The sequence below is a fragment of the Perca fluviatilis genome, chromosome 3 (assembly GCF_010015445.1).
Source record: "Perca fluviatilis chromosome 3, GENO_Pfluv_1.0, whole genome shotgun sequence".
In the NCBI taxonomy this organism is placed as follows: Eukaryota; Metazoa; Chordata; class Actinopteri; order Perciformes; family Percidae; genus Perca; species Perca fluviatilis.
Genome location: NC_053114.1, coordinates 6,985,592 through 7,005,799, shown reverse-complemented (window position 1 = coordinate 7,005,799; position 20,208 = coordinate 6,985,592). Strand labels below are relative to the sequence as shown.

Here is a 20,208-nt window from a genome sequence, read left to right as displayed (position 1 = left end):
AAACGTCAATGCTTTCACAGGCAACCGGCTGAAACATCTCGGTGCACTTTTTGAGAAAATGCTGCACTCAAACCTTTACTCAGGAAATGACACAAAAAGACCCAAAAAATAAATACACGTATTGCAAATTCTACAAAAATGTTTATTGAAAAGCAAGACAGGACTATAAGAACATTGTACAATCAAAGGGGGGGTGTGTGGGCTCATTTATAGTAAAAATAGAGCTCTCCAAAGCTATGGTGACTCATGCCTCTTCTTTCACAGTTAGTCTCACCTACAGAGGTAGATTCTGACATTACCTGAGAGTCAATCTGGGGCAACGCCAAAGAAAGAGGAAATGGATGCCGAAAGGTCTTCCCCCTCAAACTAGACCCGTCCTCTACCCGAAAGAAAAATACGCACACCACCTGACCTCATCGCATCAAATATGAAGATAAGCACGAGGAGAAATGTAGAAAAGACTGAAAGGCAACGTCTTTAAGGACATTCCACCCAGTTACACATGGCTCTGTGTACATATTTGTTAAGGAAGATTATTTGTCAGTAACACCCCTATAACATTATTGGTCAGTAATGCCACCTATGATTCTCACTGATTTTTACAAAATACAGAGTTGGAAAAGGGACAGCCACGTGACAAACTGATGGCCGGAACAACACATTTAACAGTGCTGTGGGCATCTGGTCCTTCACCAAACACTTTGATGAGTTAACAAGCAATTCTGTTTCCACTGCAGAGGGGGGAAAAAAAATAAAAGTTGCCTAAAGGTGCTGATCTTGGATCAGTCTTGTAGTTAGATCCAGAAATAAAATATTCCGAGTAAGGATGCAGACGAAGCAATCGCAGGTTAGAGTTAAGTAGCCTACTAGATTCAAGTTATTGGACCGGCTGTTGCAGGACAGTAGCTGCATTAGGAGACCGTGCCTACGTAGTTGTCGGAGCAAAGTTAAAGATTTAACAGAAAGGAAAACTTGGTGACTTAGGCCGGTTACGCACTGGCTGCTTCGCGCGAGCGTGTCAGTTTATATTTCGGCTCCCGTGTTAACGGGTTAGAGCTTACACTGCCTGCGTGACACGCGTCGAGCCGCGCCGTAAACGCGTGCCTGCTAGAAATAGAACCGACACACATTTAGGTGTTTTGAAGCGTTTCCAGGCAAAATAGAAAAGATGTTTGTCGTTTAGACACAAATACCTATTAATAAATGACATGTTTGAAAGTCTATAGATTTTGATATGAATGCAGATATGAATGTAATTAAAAAAAATAATTCTGTAGCCCATTTTGCAGTCAATACTGCCTACGTTGTTGTCAGACACGTTTCTGGTGTGTAAAGGCGTGGAAAAATCCACGCAGCTGCCACGCGACAAACTCCACGCCACGCAGGCAGTGTGTAACCGGCCTTAGAATAACATCTGCAGAGGATGAGAGTGTAAATTGACTTTGATTTGAGAGGATTCTATTCGTTAACGCTGCTAGTAGAACAATCCCAGTGTTTCCTTACAATAACTGCAGCTCCTGTAATGCCTCCTATTGATATGCATCGCTGATAGAAATCTGCAAAAATCTTTTTATTCACACGCATCAGAAAAAAAACAAACCATCTTCTTCCAGTATAAAGTGGCATTTCAGAACTCCTGACATGGCTCTTTTCTGTACGCCCTGTTGAGCTGGCCGTATGGAAACCAAATGACATGGGTCATTTAAAACAAAAGAAAAAACAAAAGTGCTGAGATGCAGATCAAAATCAAGCAACACATTGTTGCACAAGGACATTCGCTGAGCTTTCATCTCTACATCATTTAAGTTCTCAAGTGGGCAAAAAGCCAGCAACAACCAATGTTCTCGACCAGTATCATTCATTTCCCATATCCCCCTTCCTCCTCCTCCTCATTACATTTTTAAGCAGGGACAGAAAAAAGTTAAAATAGAAGGTCAACCTATGTTTCAGTTCTAACCCTTTTAACTCCTTAAGATCCTGGTCGATTTGGTGACACCTGTGGTAACAGAAGTGAGCTTTAATAATACATATCCCAGAGTTCAGTTAAAAAATGACGTGGATTGACCACCAGTGGCAGCAAACGCCCTGCCAGTGTAACAGACGACAATTGCAAGAACATGTCATCTAACGTCATTTTTGGAATAGGACTATGTTATGTATAACAACATTTTCCTCTTATCTGTGAAATAAGCATGTGACCCGTTTCAACTCCACCCCTCAAAGAACTGGACTCTATAGGAACCGGAATCAAAAACGAAGAATCTGAATCAGAATTGTTAAAATCAAAACGATGCCCAACCCTAGGGGAAATTAACTCTGTTGCTAACAGCCTGTAAAGAAGTGGCTATTTATTAAGCTGGTTGTGACATCTGGCCCAGTCAGAAAAATATATATATTTTTTTTAGTTCTTTGCAATGCAAATGACAGAGAACCAGATAGAGGAAGCTATCATATTAGCTGTGTCGCAAACCATTTGAAATAACCCAGCTCTACCAGATGACTACGTGCTCCACAGGAGTTTGATGGTCTGAAAATGTCTCCTGAGTCAACTTTAACTTTAGCTAGCAGCGCTGCCACTATTCCCAAAAGCCAAAGTTCAAGTGAATATATCAAAGTTTTCATTCAGCGGTGCCTCCACTACATCGCTTGAGTGACAAGCTATGATGAAGCTATGACTGAAGTTTTCAGTCCAAAAATCCCAAATGCCTCCACACGTTACTTCTCAGATGGTTTGGTGTCATGGCTATCCTTTCAGCAGCGCTTGCTAGTTTTCTCTATTTTGCGTGAATAAAAACGGACAAAAACAGCAGCCTAGTTTACGGACAGGCCATGACACCCCTTGCTGGAGGATGAATGGTTAATGCGCTTCTGAATTTTGAATTCAAAACAGATTAGTAGAGATCAAATATTGCTTTTCAGATGGGGTACTGCCCATTTCTCAGACGCTCTATTCTTCCAACCTCTCAATAACCCGAAAAATTCCCTTTGGTCTTACAGCCCACTAGTATTGACGTCCCACTGGTGGCGTAATTACAAATCCCACTATGGCCGCGCCAAGACCCGCCCTACGAAGCATCTCAATTGGTTGGGGTTAGGCATTTGACCTCGAGTGGTTTGTACAAATGGGGTTACGTTACCTTGCGTAAGCATGGACGCCTGGCCAATAAATGCTATTGAAGGGCGGGGTCTCGGCTGGTGGACGTCAAGACTAGTGGGCTGTAGTAGGAACAAAAGGGAATTTTTCGGGTTATTGAGGTCGGAGAAATGACATGGCGCCTTTCAGATAAGGTGACAGCCCTACTAGCTAGCTCGCTAACTGGCAATTAGCAAGTGTGCTGCCAGAGTTACTGATGGCAGGTTAACCTCGGCAGCTACAGTAGCTCGCCAGCTGTAGTCACCACGTCGCCGAGCCGGAAAAAAATAACCACCACCACATTATTATATTACACGCACCCATGTGCAGATTAATTTTGCTGACACTTCCTGCTCTTATCCTGAAAATTTTAAAATTTAAAAACCTGATATGACATGATCAGAAAAACTTGCTTAATACCCTGTGGCCAAGAACAGACTTTGAAACTTGTTCTACACTATGTCCCATTTGCTCTTTCAGATCACATGGGGACATTAAGGGCTACATTAATCAAAAGCGACCTATGACAAATTATGCATGCGATATGCCCATGTTGGAATTGAATCCAACTTGAATAGCCAGCGAGACGTGGGATGCTACAGGGAGAGGCCATGTGAAGGGAGAAACGGAAGGCCAATTATAGATCTGCAAAGATGAATCGATAAGTTGTCAACTATTTAAATCAATCGGCGGGTTATTTTGATAAATCGATTAATCAGTTGGAGTCACTTTTTAAATGGGAAAAAAGGGGCTAATTCTCTGACTGCAGCTTGTTTAATGTGAATATGTTCTAGTTCTCTTCTCTCCTCTGTGACAGTGAACGGAATATCTTTGAGCTGTGGACAGAACGAGACACTTGAGGACGTCATCTTGGACTTTTTGGGGGAACGCTCATCCACATTTCTCACCTTTTAGAATCCAAACTACTAACCCCGTTCATCCAGAAAGTGATCGGCTGATTAATCGATGAAAAATAAAAATCGCAAGTTGCCACCCTGGCCAATTTGACTGAACAGCGTCAATGGGACTGCATGGAAATTGCCTACGAAAATACAGTTGCGGTAGAAAACGGGAGGACCAAGTGCTTGCCACGAAGCCAGTTATTACCAATGTGAACACTGGCAACATTTTAGAATAGAATCCTTACAATAGAGTCATGTTATTCCTCTTTTACTAACGGCACACACATAAAAAAAAAGAAGAGAGATATGGGGTTGAGTTTCCGTGTAGAAACCCGAAGAGGCAAAAGAAAAGAAATCTATCCCCGTTGAAAATGCTTTATTTCTGTGGGCTGGAGGTTTGTGGAGCCCCCTCCCATCACAGCCTTCTCACCGTGTGGGGGGGCTTCTTCAGTCCTGCTGCGAGGCTGCCGTTTCTGCGGGCTGGCTGCTCGTCGTCGTAGCAGCGGTAGTGGTTGTGTCAGTAGCGGCCGCCGTGGGCTCCAGTTCGGGGGTCGGGGCGCTCGGTGGATGCCCTCCGCCTCCAGCTCGCCGGCCTGTGCCAGACCGCCCTCCTCCTCCTCCGCCTCCTCCTCTGCCGCCGCCTCCTCCTCCTCCTCCTCCTCCTCCTCCTCGTCCTCCCCAGCAGAGGGCTCTGGCGGCTGGGCCTCGGGAAGCGCTGCGCTCCCTTTGTCTCCCGGCTCCTGCAGGAGGCTCAGCTGGTTGTTGAGGTCGTTCCTCTCCTTCTGCAGGGCGCGGCACAGCCTCTCCAGCAGCTCCAGCTTCCCCTGCAGGGCCTTGAAGTGGCCGTCGCGCAGAGTTTTCTACAACGCAAACACAACCTTTCGTGAGCCTCGGGGGGAGGGTTCACTTTTCACTTTGGAAATAGCAGTTTTCGGAAAAGAGAAGAAGAAAAAAAAAAGCTATAGTGCGTAGTTTCTGTCTCCCCCATGAGGAATTCTAAGTAATGACAACACTGAGCATCCACATGATACGGATTCGACTCAGACCTGTGGCCCCTTTGCTGCATATCATTCCCCCCTCTCTCCCCCCTTTCATGTCTTCAGCTGTCCTGTCAAAAATAAAGGCCGAAAATGCCCCCCCCCAAAAAAACATAAAAAAAATAAATAAATAATAAAGTAAAAACAAATAAATGAAAAATCCACTGAAACTAGGACATATCCTTAAACAATCTGTGATATGTAACATTATTCCAGCATATTTCTTATAAAAAAAAAATGTAAATATAATAAAAAGGAGGAATTTTAAATGTTAAACCAAACTCAACTAAATACTGCACAGTCGATTAATCGCTGTCTTCACGATTAGCTAATTGCATTCAACGATTAATCGTTCAGCCCTAGTTTACTTCATGTTGGTTTGTTTGTGTGTACCTTTCACCAAAGCCAATTCCACACAAGTGTAGGGTTGGGTACCGAAACCCGGTTCCACTATGCTCCACTCTGATCCACTATTCCTACTGGTTCCTAGGCAACCGGTAGGAGTCGGACAGGATTAGAACGCAAATTTCGATTGCTCATTTCGGTTCCACTCAATGTGTCGACTGAAATATTTTCCCACAGTCGCTCCGAAAAAGACGTAAAAATATCACACTCTCTCTTTAGACTACCGTTAGCTAGCTACCGTAAATGTAGGCTACTTTTATAAACGCCATATTTTCCCTCTGGGCTCACCGAAACGGAAGTGAAAGCCGTTCTTTGATGTCATTTTTCAGTTTTTCAAGAATCGGTTTAGGATTCGGAATAGTTTTAAAAGTATCGGTTCGGCATCATAAAAATCCAAACGATCCCCAACCCTACGTAAGTGTACTTATTAGCCGCTTTCCGACGAAGTAGTTACAGGAACGTAGTTCTAGGAAAAGTCCACTTCTAAGCAGATCTACTAGCTACTCTCCCCCAAAAATAGTTTTTTCCATTTGCATTCGCACTGGCCAAATGGCCACAGGGACTGGTAGGAGGGCTAAGGGAGTGATGCGAGCACGGCAACGGTCTATATAGCGTTAAAATCGGAAAAATACACCAAAAAAAGTATGAACTACATACTAAATCTAATGTATATAGCTTATTTGTGATTATTTAAACAAGTCTCCCGAAGAGAAACGGGTATCTCTCTCGCCCCCGCCTCTGCCTGCTGCGCCGTGGACGTGCGTGTGTCCACGCTTGTGGAGTTTAACTCCGACAAGACAGTTAACCACAGGTTCCTGTTAATCTTAAATGTGTTGCGATATTTAAACAAACGATCCGTCAACGGCAAAATAGAAGCCTCTATTATTTACGAGAGCGGTCTGAGAGACCTCCAGCTTACAGCGGGGTCTCTGAGCAGGACTGTCCGAGCGACGAGGTAGCGGTCGGGGCAGGCGCCTGCTGGCTGTCGCCACACTTCCTGGCGCTTCCCAACTCCGAAAACTTTGAAGCAAATTGTCAATTCGGCATTAAATTTTCGCAAGAATGCCTATATTCGAAATCTAAACGGCTCATTTCTCGCCTAACATGTTGTCAGAAGTGAATTTAGTGATGAATAAGATGGCGAAAACTGTTAAAATAGGTCCCTATGCTACCTCCTGATTAGACTTCTGTGGGGAGGGGGGAGACTTTTCTTCTTCCGTTTACTGTGTTATTATTATAATTTTATTTTTTTTTTTTACTTGTGAGTGCTACAGGTGGCCTGGGGGGAGGTGGTTGATGGGTGTGGGTCTATATTGCTGTGTGGAACTGTTCTATTGATTTCTTTTCTTTCAGACACCTTGTTGCATCTTACATCTTTTGTAACACCCTTTATATGTCTGCAGAAAACTTAATACAAATAAATATAAAAATAAATAAATAAATAAATAAATAGGTCCCTATGCTGAAAAGGGAACGGCGAAAAGACCCTGCCCTGAAGTAGGAGCTGAAAGAGTAACAGGAACTGTGGCCAGAGGAACTTAATAATCCCAAAATTGGTCCAGTCGGAACACAAGAAAAAAAAGGGGTTCTAGGAATTTTATGTTCTAGGAACTGCAAAGATCCCTCCGGTCGGAAAACAGCTATTGTGGCAATAAAACCTTTTGTGATTTGTTTCCATTTGTCTCACTGCTACCAAAGCAACCAAAAGCAAGGAGGAGCGGGTGGATGCTAAGAGTCACCTCCTCGGCCATCTGCAGCAGCGCCTGGTTGTTGCTCTCCCATTTGGTCCTCCACTGTGTCGTCTCCTTCTCCAGCTTCTTGATCTTCTTGGTCATCTGGGGAGGGGGAAATCCAGACACTTAGCAGCGTGAACAAAAAAAACAAAACACTGGAGACACAAACGCTAGGCAACAGGACGCCCCACGGCAATCACCTTCTCCATCTCCTGTCTGAACGTGGTGAAGACTTCGTTGCTTTTGGCCAGCGTGCTCTGAAACTCCTCAAACTTGTCCATGTACAGGGAGAGCTGAGAGAGAGAGAGAGAGAGGTCACTAGGGGTCTAACGACACATACATCTGGATCGAGATTTTTTATATACATATACATACATACATATATACACACAGACACAGCTACTGCTCTGTGTGTTGCCATTCTCAAAATCCCTTTCGCTTCAGGAAACATCAACAAACTTTGAGTTAGCGAGCTACACGCTGAAAATGGCAACTTTTGTGCAACAAGGCAGGCCTGCTTGGTTCTTTCAGGGAATGATTTATATATATTAAATGTCTGGAAGAGCTCAGTAATGAAATTGTCAAATCATGTTACCACATGCTTATAGTGGCATTGGCAATGAATAAGCCTGAGTAGTGTAGTACATATTACTGCATTTGAGCATTGAATATTCAAATATTTTTCAAATAGTAAAAAAAAAAAAAAAAAATAACAAATGGTATTATAGAGGAAGATTGACAGCTCTTGTGTGTGTGTGTGTGTTTACCTGTTGTTTGAGCTGCGTTTCTTGCTCCTTCATCAACTCACACTTGCGTCTGGACTCTGTGGCGTCCTTCAACAGCTGAAGAGTCAAAGTACAGCCAGTTGATTATACCGAACCAATGTTTATTACCACCGATTGGCTGTATTTCTGCTCAGCTACTGGCTGGATTTGTTAGAGCCATGCGATGGTGCAGCGGAAACTAGAACACACAGGAGGATATGTACTCACAAAGTCTCGCTCCCTCTGCTGCTTGTCCTCGACTTCTTTCATCATCTCGGTGATTCTCTGCAGCTTGGCGTCCATTAGCTGCTGCTGCAGCTCCTTGTGCTTGAACACCTTGTCTATGTGCTGCAACAGGGACACGTCACACACACACAGCATTCATTCAGAGACAAACTGAAACCCACACTGTACATTTGCTACCACTTAACAAATAAACTGCTGATTTATTCTCTGCTCTGAACACATCCACCATCACACACACACACACACACACACACACACACACACACACACACACACACACACACACACACACACACACACACACACACACACACACACACACACACACACACACACACACACACACACACACACACACACACACACACACACACACACACACGTTCCTAAAAGGAGCTACGCTTCTCTTATAACAACGATAGCCTGCCAGAGCTTCCTGGATTTGGTCAAGCATCTGAACTATCCCAAAAATGCTATCGCACTAGAAACTAGAGCCCGGCCGATAAAGGATATTTAAGGCCGATATCCAGCCACCAAAAAATTATCTAAAAAAATTGAAAACTAACGTAGATAGATAGGTCAGTTTAGCCTTTCTACTCTAGTTTTTAGCCGGGATTGCAATTTTTGTCCTCTGGTTTGCTAAAATGGCCCGCACGTTAAAGCACCTTTTCCTTTCAGCCATGATTTAAGTTCCATATAAAAAGTAACTCAGAGAAGCAGAGAAGGCAGAGTTTTAAAGGTCCCATGGCATGAAAATTTCACTTTGAGATATTTTTAACATTAATATGAGTTCGCCCAGCCTGCCTATGGTCCTCCAGTGGCTAGAAATGGTGATAGGTGTAAACCGAGCCCTGGGTATCCTGCTCTGCCTTTGAGAAAATGAAAGCTCAGATGGACCGATCTGGAATCTTCCCTTTATGATGTCGTAAGGGGCTCAGACGTGAAGACACTGCAACTTTAAAGCCGTACCTCCTCTCGGAGCTCGTACTGCTCGATGAGCTTCTTGAGCTTCTCGGCCAGCTCCATGTTCTCCTGCCTCAGCTTGGTGTTGTGGGAGCTATGCTGCTCCATCTGCACCTCGATGTCGCTCAGGGTCATCTGGAAGTGCAGCATGGCCTCCTTCCGCTGCTCCTCGTACTCCCGGGACCGCTGGGAGTTCTCCTCCTGAGGGGACACGAGAGGGAAGGAAAGGAGGTCGACGAGGAGTTGGGAGCGAGGCAAGAGAGGGAGATCTGCGTCATTCACACGGGCAACACGTGACCTATCATATATACGCAGAGAAGCCCTGCGCCTTGGACTGCACAAATGTCGGGGGGGGGATGTATCCAAGGAGGACCAAATGACCCTGACATCAATCTGTGTCAGGGTCATTTAGTCCTTGCTTTCTCCCTCGCCTACTGCTCTGTGTGTTGCGGTTCTCAAAATCCCTTCCGCTTCAGGAAACATCAACAAACTTTGAGTTAGCGAGCTACACGCTGAAAATGGCAACTTTTGAAGGAAATTTGGATCGTGCAACAAGGCAGGCCTGCGTGGTTCTTTCGGGGAATGATTGTAAAGATTTACAAGGAATATGTTTACGGCATTTCCTCTATCTCTAACTGGGACGTTTTGGGACCGATTGGTGGGATTGCAAGAGGGTAAGAGCAAATGAGGTTTATGTGCATGTACGTTTACGGTTGTATCCAGCTAATTTAAATAGCTCACGTTACTGTATTGTGTGAACAGTTAATGTAATATTGTATGTGGTTCTCTTTTGCGGGGTGCAAATGTTCCACCAAAACAAGTTCCTTTGAGACTATTTTGCAAAGCCAGCATCGCTAAATCCGGAGCTTAGCGTCGCCCAAGACTATTGTGATTGGTTTAAAGAAATGCAAACAACCCTGTGTTCTTCCTCCTATCCCAGAATGCATCCGTGGTGTAGCCAGACCTTACCCCACAGTGCTGTGGAGATAGGGGTTAGCAGTGAACTACTATCTGAAAGACACGTTTACCTTCCTGAACTTAGAAATGATCGATGAGCAAGGTGGTGCCGCTAACCAGACCAGACAGAAGATGAAAGACATGGATGAATCCAGTTGCAGTAGGCGGAGGTGTTACCTTCAGTGTCTTGTTGTGTCTCTGCAGCTCCCTGCAGAGGCTCTCCAGCTTGCTGCGGGCCAGGATGGCCTTGCTGTGCTCCCCCTGCAGGTGGATCTTCTCCTTCACGATCTGAGACTGTTTCTTCTGCAGGGCTTTCAGACGCTTCTGCATGCAGCGGCTCTCCTCCAACTGGACGCACAACGCACACAGTCAACAACAAAAGACTGCATTAGATAATAATAGACAATAGATACATTTTCTTGGATACATCAAAGCACACTATACAAACCCCAATTCCAATGAAGTTATTTATTTGGAAAAATTACAGTCTATTAATTGCAAAAATGTAATTTGCAGTTGAAACGGGAATCGATAAAATCCTGACATGCTCGATATGAGATGCGTAGAATCCTCATGAAATTGACCGCTGGACAAAGTTTGCTTTGTACGTTTTAAAATATATCATAAATACTACGATGCTAGAGTAGCCTGCTTCGTTTTGCTGCACCTGCAATTATTTAGATGCAGAGGAGAATTCAAATAAGAGCATCGGTCTCCACAAAAATCACCCGCTTAGGGTTTAATGGTTATTTAATTGTGCTTTAAAAACGTTACCACTGCGAAACAATCAGATGACGTTTCATTTCTCTCATTCACAGCTCCTGCGCTCGCTCTCTCTCTCTGTTTGCCCGACAACGTTAGCTGTTCAAGGATTAAGGGCCCTATCTTGCAACCGGCGCAGCGCAAAGCCCGACGCAAAATAGCGCCCATGGGCGTGCTGGTCTTACAGGGAGGTGTGTTTAGGGGAAGTGGGAAGTGATCACACCATTGACCAACAAAAACATGGTCTAAAGTCAATAGTGCAGCATTTCATTGTTATTTTAACAGCAAATTAGTAACACACACACACACACACACACACACACACACACACACACACACACACACACACACACACACACACACACACACAAGGTACAAACGCGCCTGACTTTTAAAGGGAACGGGAGATGACACTCTGATTGGTTAATTGCATGTCACGCCCAAAACACACCTATGAATTAATGAAGACACTAAGCACAACGCTTTTGAACCATGCGCCCGGCGCACCGACCCTTTTTTTTCCCACCATCAAACTACGCCGTGCGCCTAGATCGTTAAAATAGGGCCCTAAGAGTGGAAACTGCTGCGCCCATTTCCAGCACGAGAGTAAATGGTACGCATCGCTCTCGGGTGGGGACCCAGGTCGTATCTGAAGCGTCACGACCAGGGATCAACCCGTGTTGACCGGCTTGGTTTGAGTTAAAAAAAATGAATAATTAGTTGAACACGGGTCAGATAACCCTGGTCCGACCCGGGTCTTTGGTGTGAAAAAGGTATTAGTGGCTTCGGAATCCAAAGTCTGACTCTTGACATGCCGACACTCAGCTTACCAGGTCTGCGTATTTCTTGCACAAAGCGGCTAGTTTCTCCTCAGGAGTGGCTAGGGAGTTCAGGGCCTGCATCAAAAGAACAACCTCCTTCCCTGGAACAAAAAATTTAAAAAAAAATAATGTACAGGGATGCTTTCATATTTTATATTCCCCAAAGAATTTCGTATGGTAATCTTGATGATATCAGACATGTACTGTATATTTTTTTATAATTTTTGGGATTAAGGGGATACTAGGTTTCATCCCTAAAAGCAGGTTTTGGAACAGTTCAAACTGAATAGCAATTATTCCTGTGATATCAAATATTCCTGTGGTCAAAACAAAGATTTTTTGATAATGATATTTATGTACCGTATTTTCTGGACTATAAGTCGCTCCGGAGTATAAGTCGCATCAGTCAAAAAATGCGTCATGAATGTGTCAACTACACAATAGCACACAGAACAACTAGCTACCAGGGCGTGGAGCATGGATGGATTAAAAGGCGTGGAGACGTAACTGCACCGTTGACGAGCCCCTCCCGACTCGTTCCTCCAGCTCTGGCCGTCTTGCTTTCAGCCCACGATTAGCCCATTAGCTTTCTTTGTTTTCTTCATTGCAATAAGAGTAACCTTTTCGCCAGTCCCTCACTTCAAACTTTCTTTCTGCTGCTCGATTACCGTTTTCGGCTGCATATTTTACTACCTGCAGTTTGTTCTCTCTTTTCTTTCTCAGTTGTCTTTAGGAGCAGCATTCTAATTGTCACAAAACTAGAGCGCCCTCTCGCGGTTGTAGACGGTAATGTTTTCAGTGTGAATTAACATTTAAAAACATGTTCAATTATATATATATAATTTTGATATATAAGTCGCACCTGACTGTAAGTCGAAGGACCAGCCAAAGTAGGAAAAAAAGTGCGACTTATAGTCCGGAAAATACAGTATGCAAAAGTGTGTTGATGTGCAGAACTTTCTATCTGGGAAACCTAGTCAAATCCTTAAGGAAGAGGATTAGGGCCAATGTGAAAAATGTGACATTTATTGACGGAATAGCTTAGCATGGCGGGTTGCATCTATCAGTTCACGTGATGGCCATTAAGTGATACATTTACTGCAGTGAGCGTTACGGCTCTGACTTAGTAAGACCGATTTTGAGCTGCGATTTTTTTTTCATTTCTTCATTTATGTAATGGGAGCATGTCTCAGTCCATGTTAAATGTTGTTCATTCCGTTGTCCTCCCCAGTCTTGAGGTCTCCTCCGGGGTCCAGCTCTGTCTCCTTCCTTTCCTCCTTTCTTCCCCCCCCACCACACACACACACACACACACACACACACACACACACACACACACACACACACACACACACACAAAAAAAAAAAAAAAAAAAAAAACCAAAACACAAAACACACACACACACACAAAAACAAAAAAAAAAAAAAAAAAAACAACACACACACACACACACACACACACACACACACACACACACACACACACACACACACACACACACACACACACCCATCCATCCAAATGACCACAAAGCAGCTATAACGTATCATTAAAGAGCTCTTTCAATCCGGCAGCTTTCATCGAGCAGCTCCACTAGAGAAGCTGGGGGTTAAGGTCTTAGCCCCGTTTTCCACCGGGCACATCTGTGCAGCATTCCGGAGACGCCGCGGCCCCTGCGAACAATCGTGGCCATTTTCAGGTCAAAGCTTGATACTCCACCAGCCGCGTCCCGGCGCGTCCCAGAAGCGTGGGTGAATCGGCTCTCCGTGTCTCAATTGTTTTCGCGAGTAACCAACTGGAGTAGTCTATATAATTCAACGTGAGTACACGAATGTTGAAATGACATGTGTCTGTGTCTGTAGCTATTGAGGAGGAAGCAATGGAAAAAAAGTGTGGCCTTGACCAACCGCCACTTTGCTCGTTTGAAAGCCATGTCGTCTCTCTCTCATGGGTTGGCCAAATTCTCTGGGCGGGCAAATCAGAGAAAGGGGAGGTAACCTTGCTCCTTATGACCTCATAAGGAGCAGATTCCAGATCGGTCCATCTGAGCTTTCATTTTCTCAAAGGCAGAGCAGGATACCCAGGGCTCGGTTTACACCTATCGCCATTTCTAGCCACTGGGGGACCATAGGCAGGCTGGGGGAACGCATATTAATGTTAAAAAACCTCATAAAGTGAAATTTTCATGCCATGGGACCTTTAACGTCTCCGGTCACGCAACTGTTAGAAACATGCCACGGTTGTTTCTGGGTGAGGTAGAATCTATCTCCGCTGATCCTGTTTGTTTGTTTCTTCCATGGCTGTACTACAGCTGTAGCGCGCTGGGTTTGTGTTTTTACAGGTATATCTGGCAACCCGGCCCGGCTGTCTAAATTAGGCAGATGATAAAAACACACAGACATTCCGTCACGGAACGGAAAATTTCAAAAAGCAGAAAATACTGGCATTAGCTTTGTTGTCAGAAAAGACAGTATTTCAGCGTAGCGTGTTCCCTTAATATCTGATGACATCTTGTGGTCATTTTTGGATTTAATACAGTAAATATATTACATATTGCACCTTTAATGCCATGACAAATAAGAGAGCATCCACAAAAAGCCCACACGGGTTGACAGTGTAAACTTACCTGGCAGGGGCTGTCCAGGTCGGGGGGAGAGTCACTGCCTCCCACTATTCTTCTGGTCGCCACATCGATCTCGCAAACTCCCGCTGTCTCCATTAGTCCCGATCGCAAGCTAGAACTGCAGAGCAAACCAGAACTGTTACACATTTAAATGAGATGAGTACAGAACCAAATACTTTGTATCAAGTGATGAGTAGTGGGAGTCTCATTTGGACTAAATATAGTCTTGTGATAATTCCACAAAAAAAAAAAAGCAATGGGGTTTCGATGATGTGGGTGTGCTGCTTCAGCTATTATGGTGCGTTCTTTTTGTCCACCGAAGTCGATCTACGAGTCGTTTTCCGGAGTTACGAACCGGAAGTTGCAAAAAGAACGCCCCCGAGGTCGTATATACGACTCCTCAAGTCGTCTGAACTCAGAAGACCCCGAGTTCACTTTCAAAGATGGCTACGTCGTGCATCACACGCACTTTTGTCTTTGTTGTAACCAAATGAAGAAGTCATACACATAGCACTGTATACTGCTACCTATAGGCATGTCTCTACAGTCTTATTATGAGTTAAATACCGCCTGATTAGTTATTTTGTAGCTTGTGCAGCTGAAATTGGCTAGAGACGCTCGGTTGCTATATGACAACAATGGCCGAGTCTTGAGCAGAAAGCAGAGCAGTAGCCTACCCGCGGTTATTCGTTTTTCAACACTGATGTGACGTCACACTCGAGCTACTAGTCACGATTACAAGACAAAAAGAACGCACCATTAGTGATGCGATAACATTACAAACCAGAAATTCCAGTTGAATAATACACTCATAAGGCTTATCAGACACCAGAACGCTGCACTATCAGATATGAGACAGGGTTTTAAAACTGTGGAAGGTTCAAAGTTATTTATAATGGAGCTTGAGGAAATCATTGATTTATTGGAGTTACACTTTTACTATTAAAAATGAAAACCGAATCCTAATTGCAGCTGAATCAGGATCTGTCTGAATGACAGTGTTTTAGAGAGAGAAACACTTCATTTCATATTTTTTTTGCTTGGCATAAACAAGCTTTCCTATCTTTACAGGTCTTCCTAAAAAATTTATTGATTGATTGAGAACACTGCTGCTCGAGTCCTCACCAAGACCAAAAAAAGTGGATCACATCACTCCAGTCTTTACGCTGGCTTCCAGCGCCTCAAAGAATTGATATCAAAATACTTTTGCTGGTTATAAATCACTCAACGGTTTAGGTCCAAAATACATTTCTGATCTGCTGCTACACTATGAACCACCGAGACCTCTCAGGTGGTCTGGGACAGGTCTGCTTGCTGTCCCCAGAGTCAGAACTAAAACAGGGGGAAGCAGCGTTCAGTTTTTAATGCTCCACATATCTGGAACAACCTCCCAGAAAACTGCAGGTCGGCCGCAACTCTCACTTCCTTTAACCCTTGTGTTGTCCTTCGGGTCCCAGTGACCCGAAGGACAACACAAGGATTATGTACTTCCCTTTACTTTGTTGAGAATTGCTCTCTAAACAAGGGTTAATACAGCACCTTAGTTCTTGTTTGTACAGCATTTTGGTCAGCTTAAATTGTGTTTAAATGTGTTCTAGAAATAAACTTTACTTACTTACTTTACAAGAAACAGGATTTAGAGAGCAATTCTCAACAAAGTAAAGGGAAGTACATCATCCTTGTGTTGTCCTTCGGGTCACTGGGACCCGAAGGACCACACAAGGGTTAAGTCAGGGGTGTCAAACTCAACTTCACTAAGGGCCACACTGGAAAATAAGAATCACATCAAGGGCCGGACATGCTTAGTTTATTGATATGATTTTATTTCAATCAAAAAAGTCAAATATCTTTGACTGTATTATTGCATGTGTCATCTAGTCTTCTCACTTACAGTTTGCTCGACATTAAGTCCTAAATAAGTCAGGAAAAAGTTCCTCAGCCATCATAGTAAAAAAGCACCCAAAAATGTCGGAAAAAGTGGCAAAAGCGTCGGAAAAAGTTATAAATCGTCAAAAAAAAAAAGACAATGTCAGAAAAAGTGACAAAACCTATGTGGGCCAAAATGTATTGTGAACCTAAATTGATATGCTGGGCGGATCATAATCTTTGAGGGGCCAGATTTGAGTTTGACACGTGTGCTTTAAATCAAGGCTTGAAGACCTTTCTTTTTGATGTTGCCGTTCTTTAAATACTTGTTCATTTAACTGTTTTTAACTGCTCTTTAATGTTTAATTTCTTATACTGCACTGTAACTTGTATTCTTGTGTTTTAACCGTTTTTATGTACAGCACTTTGAATTGCCCTGTTGCTGAAATGTGCTACACAAATAAAGCTGCCTTGCCTTCTCAAAACAAGCTACGCAGTTTTTCTTAAGGGCTGGACAAATTCATTCTATATATGGAAGCAAGGACGTGATGGCAACACAGCACCCAGGGCAGATGCAGTCGATGTCAACAGAACAATGTAAACACCTGCTTAGCTTTTACAGTAACTGCGGCCATTGCTATGTAACAAAAACCCTGGCTGATTGAGAGAAATAAACTTGCCACGACAAAAACCATCTTAGCAAAGCAAAAAAAAAAGGACCTATTCAACTCCAGACGGCACAAGTCAACCACGTGTGCAGCAGCGGCACGAGCAGCCTGCCCTGAAACGGACAAATGTCAGCACTGCACACAGCACGCCTCGTCCTGGGTTCAAAAGGAAAGCCAATATGGGTTATCCTGAATTTGAAATAGTCGTACACTTAAGTCTCCCAACCAAGCACATTGACTTCTACTTACGTTACCTTACCGGTTATCTAATAAGGCCTACAAAAACTACTTTCCCACCTTTCTGCGTCAACTACTTAACGTTAGGTTAGCAGCCTCGCACCAACATTCACATCGAACGATCCCAACAGGTGGAAGAATGCTAGACCGGTCATGCCTTAGCTACATATCATTACGACAGGCAATTTACAGACGTCAATTACAATCCAGCTTGCTTGCTTCGTCGGCTAGCGTTAATTGGTGCGTATGGCGTAAGCTAACGAACAGCAACAACGTTAACTTTTAGATAAGTAACGTTAACTCGCATCAGCCTGTCAAGCGCGAAAACATCAGTTATGGCAGTGCGTTGCTGTTTAGATTGGTGACCAAACAATGTTATGTGGTTGTATGCATTATAGACCGTTTGGAGCTGGAGAGACACGATCCCCAGCTATAGTCGTGTAATGTCAGAGCTAACTTTGCTACAGTTTCCTGCATATGAACGGACACTGGCAAGCACGCAAAACATGTAACGTTAACCTTGCTAGCACTTCCAAAAGTTCAAAAGAAATAAAAGGATGCGCACCGATTGAAGATAGTACTTAAGCCGAATTGAAATACACATGTGTCCACATAGGGGAAAAAACGGTATTCGGGGATGTATCAGATAAACGAGGTATATATCTTGAACGGTCGAGATTTCAAAGGGAGTCTGATGTGACGTTCCATCGCTTAGAACAGAACGGCGCGTACGGTTCCTGGTCATGTTAGCTAACGTTACTTAGCCATACGCACAACACGCATTTCACTAACTATCATGGTAACTAAACTGCCGTTAACGTTTGTAATGTAGCTAGGTGAAATTCTGCACTGGTAAATTCACACCAGTAGGGCGGGGAAATGTAAATCAATTTATAATATAAGCTAACACGTTTGCTATTGTTAGCAGGGCTAATGCTAATCTTGTGCTAACAGCTAGTTGGTGGCTAACACTAGAAGTGAACTTTCCTTCGGCAAATACCAAATGTGTGATAGTGAATCAGAAGACACACGCTCCAGCTGATAGTGACAGGTCACCTACTGCATTCAAGTGAGGTAAAATCAGCACGGTACAATACCAGTAAATCAAATACGTTGCTAAAATAGCTAGAGCGTTCAACTTACCTGTGTTTTTACACTGGATGGAAGCAGGACACGGTTATCAAGCTAGCTGGGACTGTCCAATAACAAGTTAAACGTCCGGTTATGTCTTTTCAAAATATTATCGAGCGTCTCCAAGAGTCAGATTCAAAAACAATTTTATTCCATAATTTATAAACGCATGTAAACTTTCGTTTGCTTTCCTGTTTAGGTTTTTAAATCACTGTGATTTTTTTCACCCTTTTTTATCAACCGTTTTGGTGTATGCATAGTAGTAGTTATCAATAATAATAATAATAATAATAATAATAATAATAATAATAATAATAATAATAATATAGGCTAATAACAATCATTGATAGGCCTTGATCTTAATATTTACTTCCGTGGTATGTGATTTAAATATCCATTTAATTAATCTGAAAGTATAATAATGATTTTACAGCAAATAATCAAAGAGATTCACACAAACTGCAACGGTACCCATACCCATCATAGTGTAACCGTCTTTAACGCGTGCTAGTAATTTGACATTTTGTAGGCTTTTAATTTGAAGGTAGCAACCTCAAAATTCCGGTACTAATCTGACTAACTTGATGGAGCTAAAGTCAAAACCAAAAGCAAAAATCTCTGAGCTCCTCTTTTTCCGGCACGAGAGGGAGGAAAATAACCATAGACAGTATAAAAAAACACTACAACAAAAACCACTTACCTACAGCCTCTAAGCCGTTTTATCCAATTAAGCTGACGTCATCAACTTTGCCTTCTAAAAGAGAGTAGCTAAATGTAGTGTTGGAAGTCATTGTGAGGTGACTTCCAAAGCTGTTTTTTTTTTTTAAGTATGAACCCTATGAGCAATTAGAAATGAACATTTAAATACAGTAGGCTATCATTCCAGATTTTCTTTTTTTTTATATTATTGAAAATAAAAATTAAGTCTCTAGCACCCACTTAAGTGCCATTTTTCTCTTGTCCCACCTTCTAGATGACCAAAATTGAATGTTAAATACAACCATTAAAATACATTTTAAATATCCTTTTTTTTTATTAAAGGGACACTTCACCGATTTAGCATTAAGCTTTGTATCAGTAGAAACCTGGTAGTATTTTTGAATGACCGTGCTTCCCTCCCTCATGTCCCCCTGAGAGGGGAGATCTCTCCGTGCGTTCATGGACATCGGAAAAACGTTTTTCCGAGTGAAAACGTCACCATTCACGTAACGTCCTGTGGGAATCAGAGGTGGGAAACTCGGGCTGGATTTTGATAACCGAGTTCCCCAGTTGGTGACGCGTTGTTGACAACTGACGTTTGATGGAGGCGACTTTGGTTCACTGAACATATTTTAATGATAACAAACTGTTTATTGTGGACAAATGCCTCTGCCAAGAAACATACACAGACATAATATGTTTCAAATTATTCATAAATAGGCCTATGTATAAAAAAACAACACATTATCCGTGTCTTTTCCCGTTCGTTGTCCTCCAGATAACACAAACAAACGCCTGTCCATGTGCTGTTTGGATGCTCGTATAAGAAAACAGCAGCAAATCTTTTTGTGGCCTCCATGTTTTCACACACCTGATGCTCTCGGCTACGGCCAACCGTTGGTGGCAGTCATGCAAAAAGTTGTTATGCCAAACGCCAATATAACAGAAGAAGAAGAACACGCATCCCGACCATCTGAACGCTGCCAGTCGGAAAAACAACGTAACCGGGGGGCGGTGCCTGTTATTCCGAGGTGGCATGAACGCAGCATCTGTATTGTGGGTCTGGAAAAAAGCCTCAGATGACGCAAAATGGCGATTTTTGCGTCATCTGAGGCTATCTGAGGCTAATTCTACAGCCAGTATTAGGAGCCACTTCCGCATAGCCCATATGGGGTTGGACTGTCGGCTTTTTCCGGAGATTGCCAAGGAAAAAAGTGTGTCAGCCATCTTGAATCCTCGCTTAGGGCCGTTACAGAGTCA

General features: G+C 43.2%; 1 protein-coding gene across 1 annotated transcript; it reads right to left on the bottom strand.

Annotated features, from left to right (window-relative positions):
- Window positions 1-121: 121 nt before the first annotated feature.
- Window positions 122-11,844, bottom strand: LOC120556365 (gamma-taxilin-like). Its single transcript, XM_039795921.1, has 8 exons — window positions 11,733-11,844; window positions 10,318-10,488; window positions 9,190-9,384; window positions 8,203-8,322; window positions 7,978-8,052; window positions 7,411-7,503; window positions 7,217-7,312; window positions 122-4,895 (listed from the first exon to the last, which is right to left on the bottom strand). The coding sequence occupies exons 1-8, from the start codon at window positions 11,802-11,804 to the stop codon at window positions 4,392-4,394; spliced, it is 1,326 nt and encodes a 441-aa protein (XP_039651855.1). The 5' UTR covers window positions 11,805-11,844; the 3' UTR covers window positions 122-4,391.
- Between the last annotated feature and the right edge of the window lie 8,364 nt (window positions 11,845-20,208).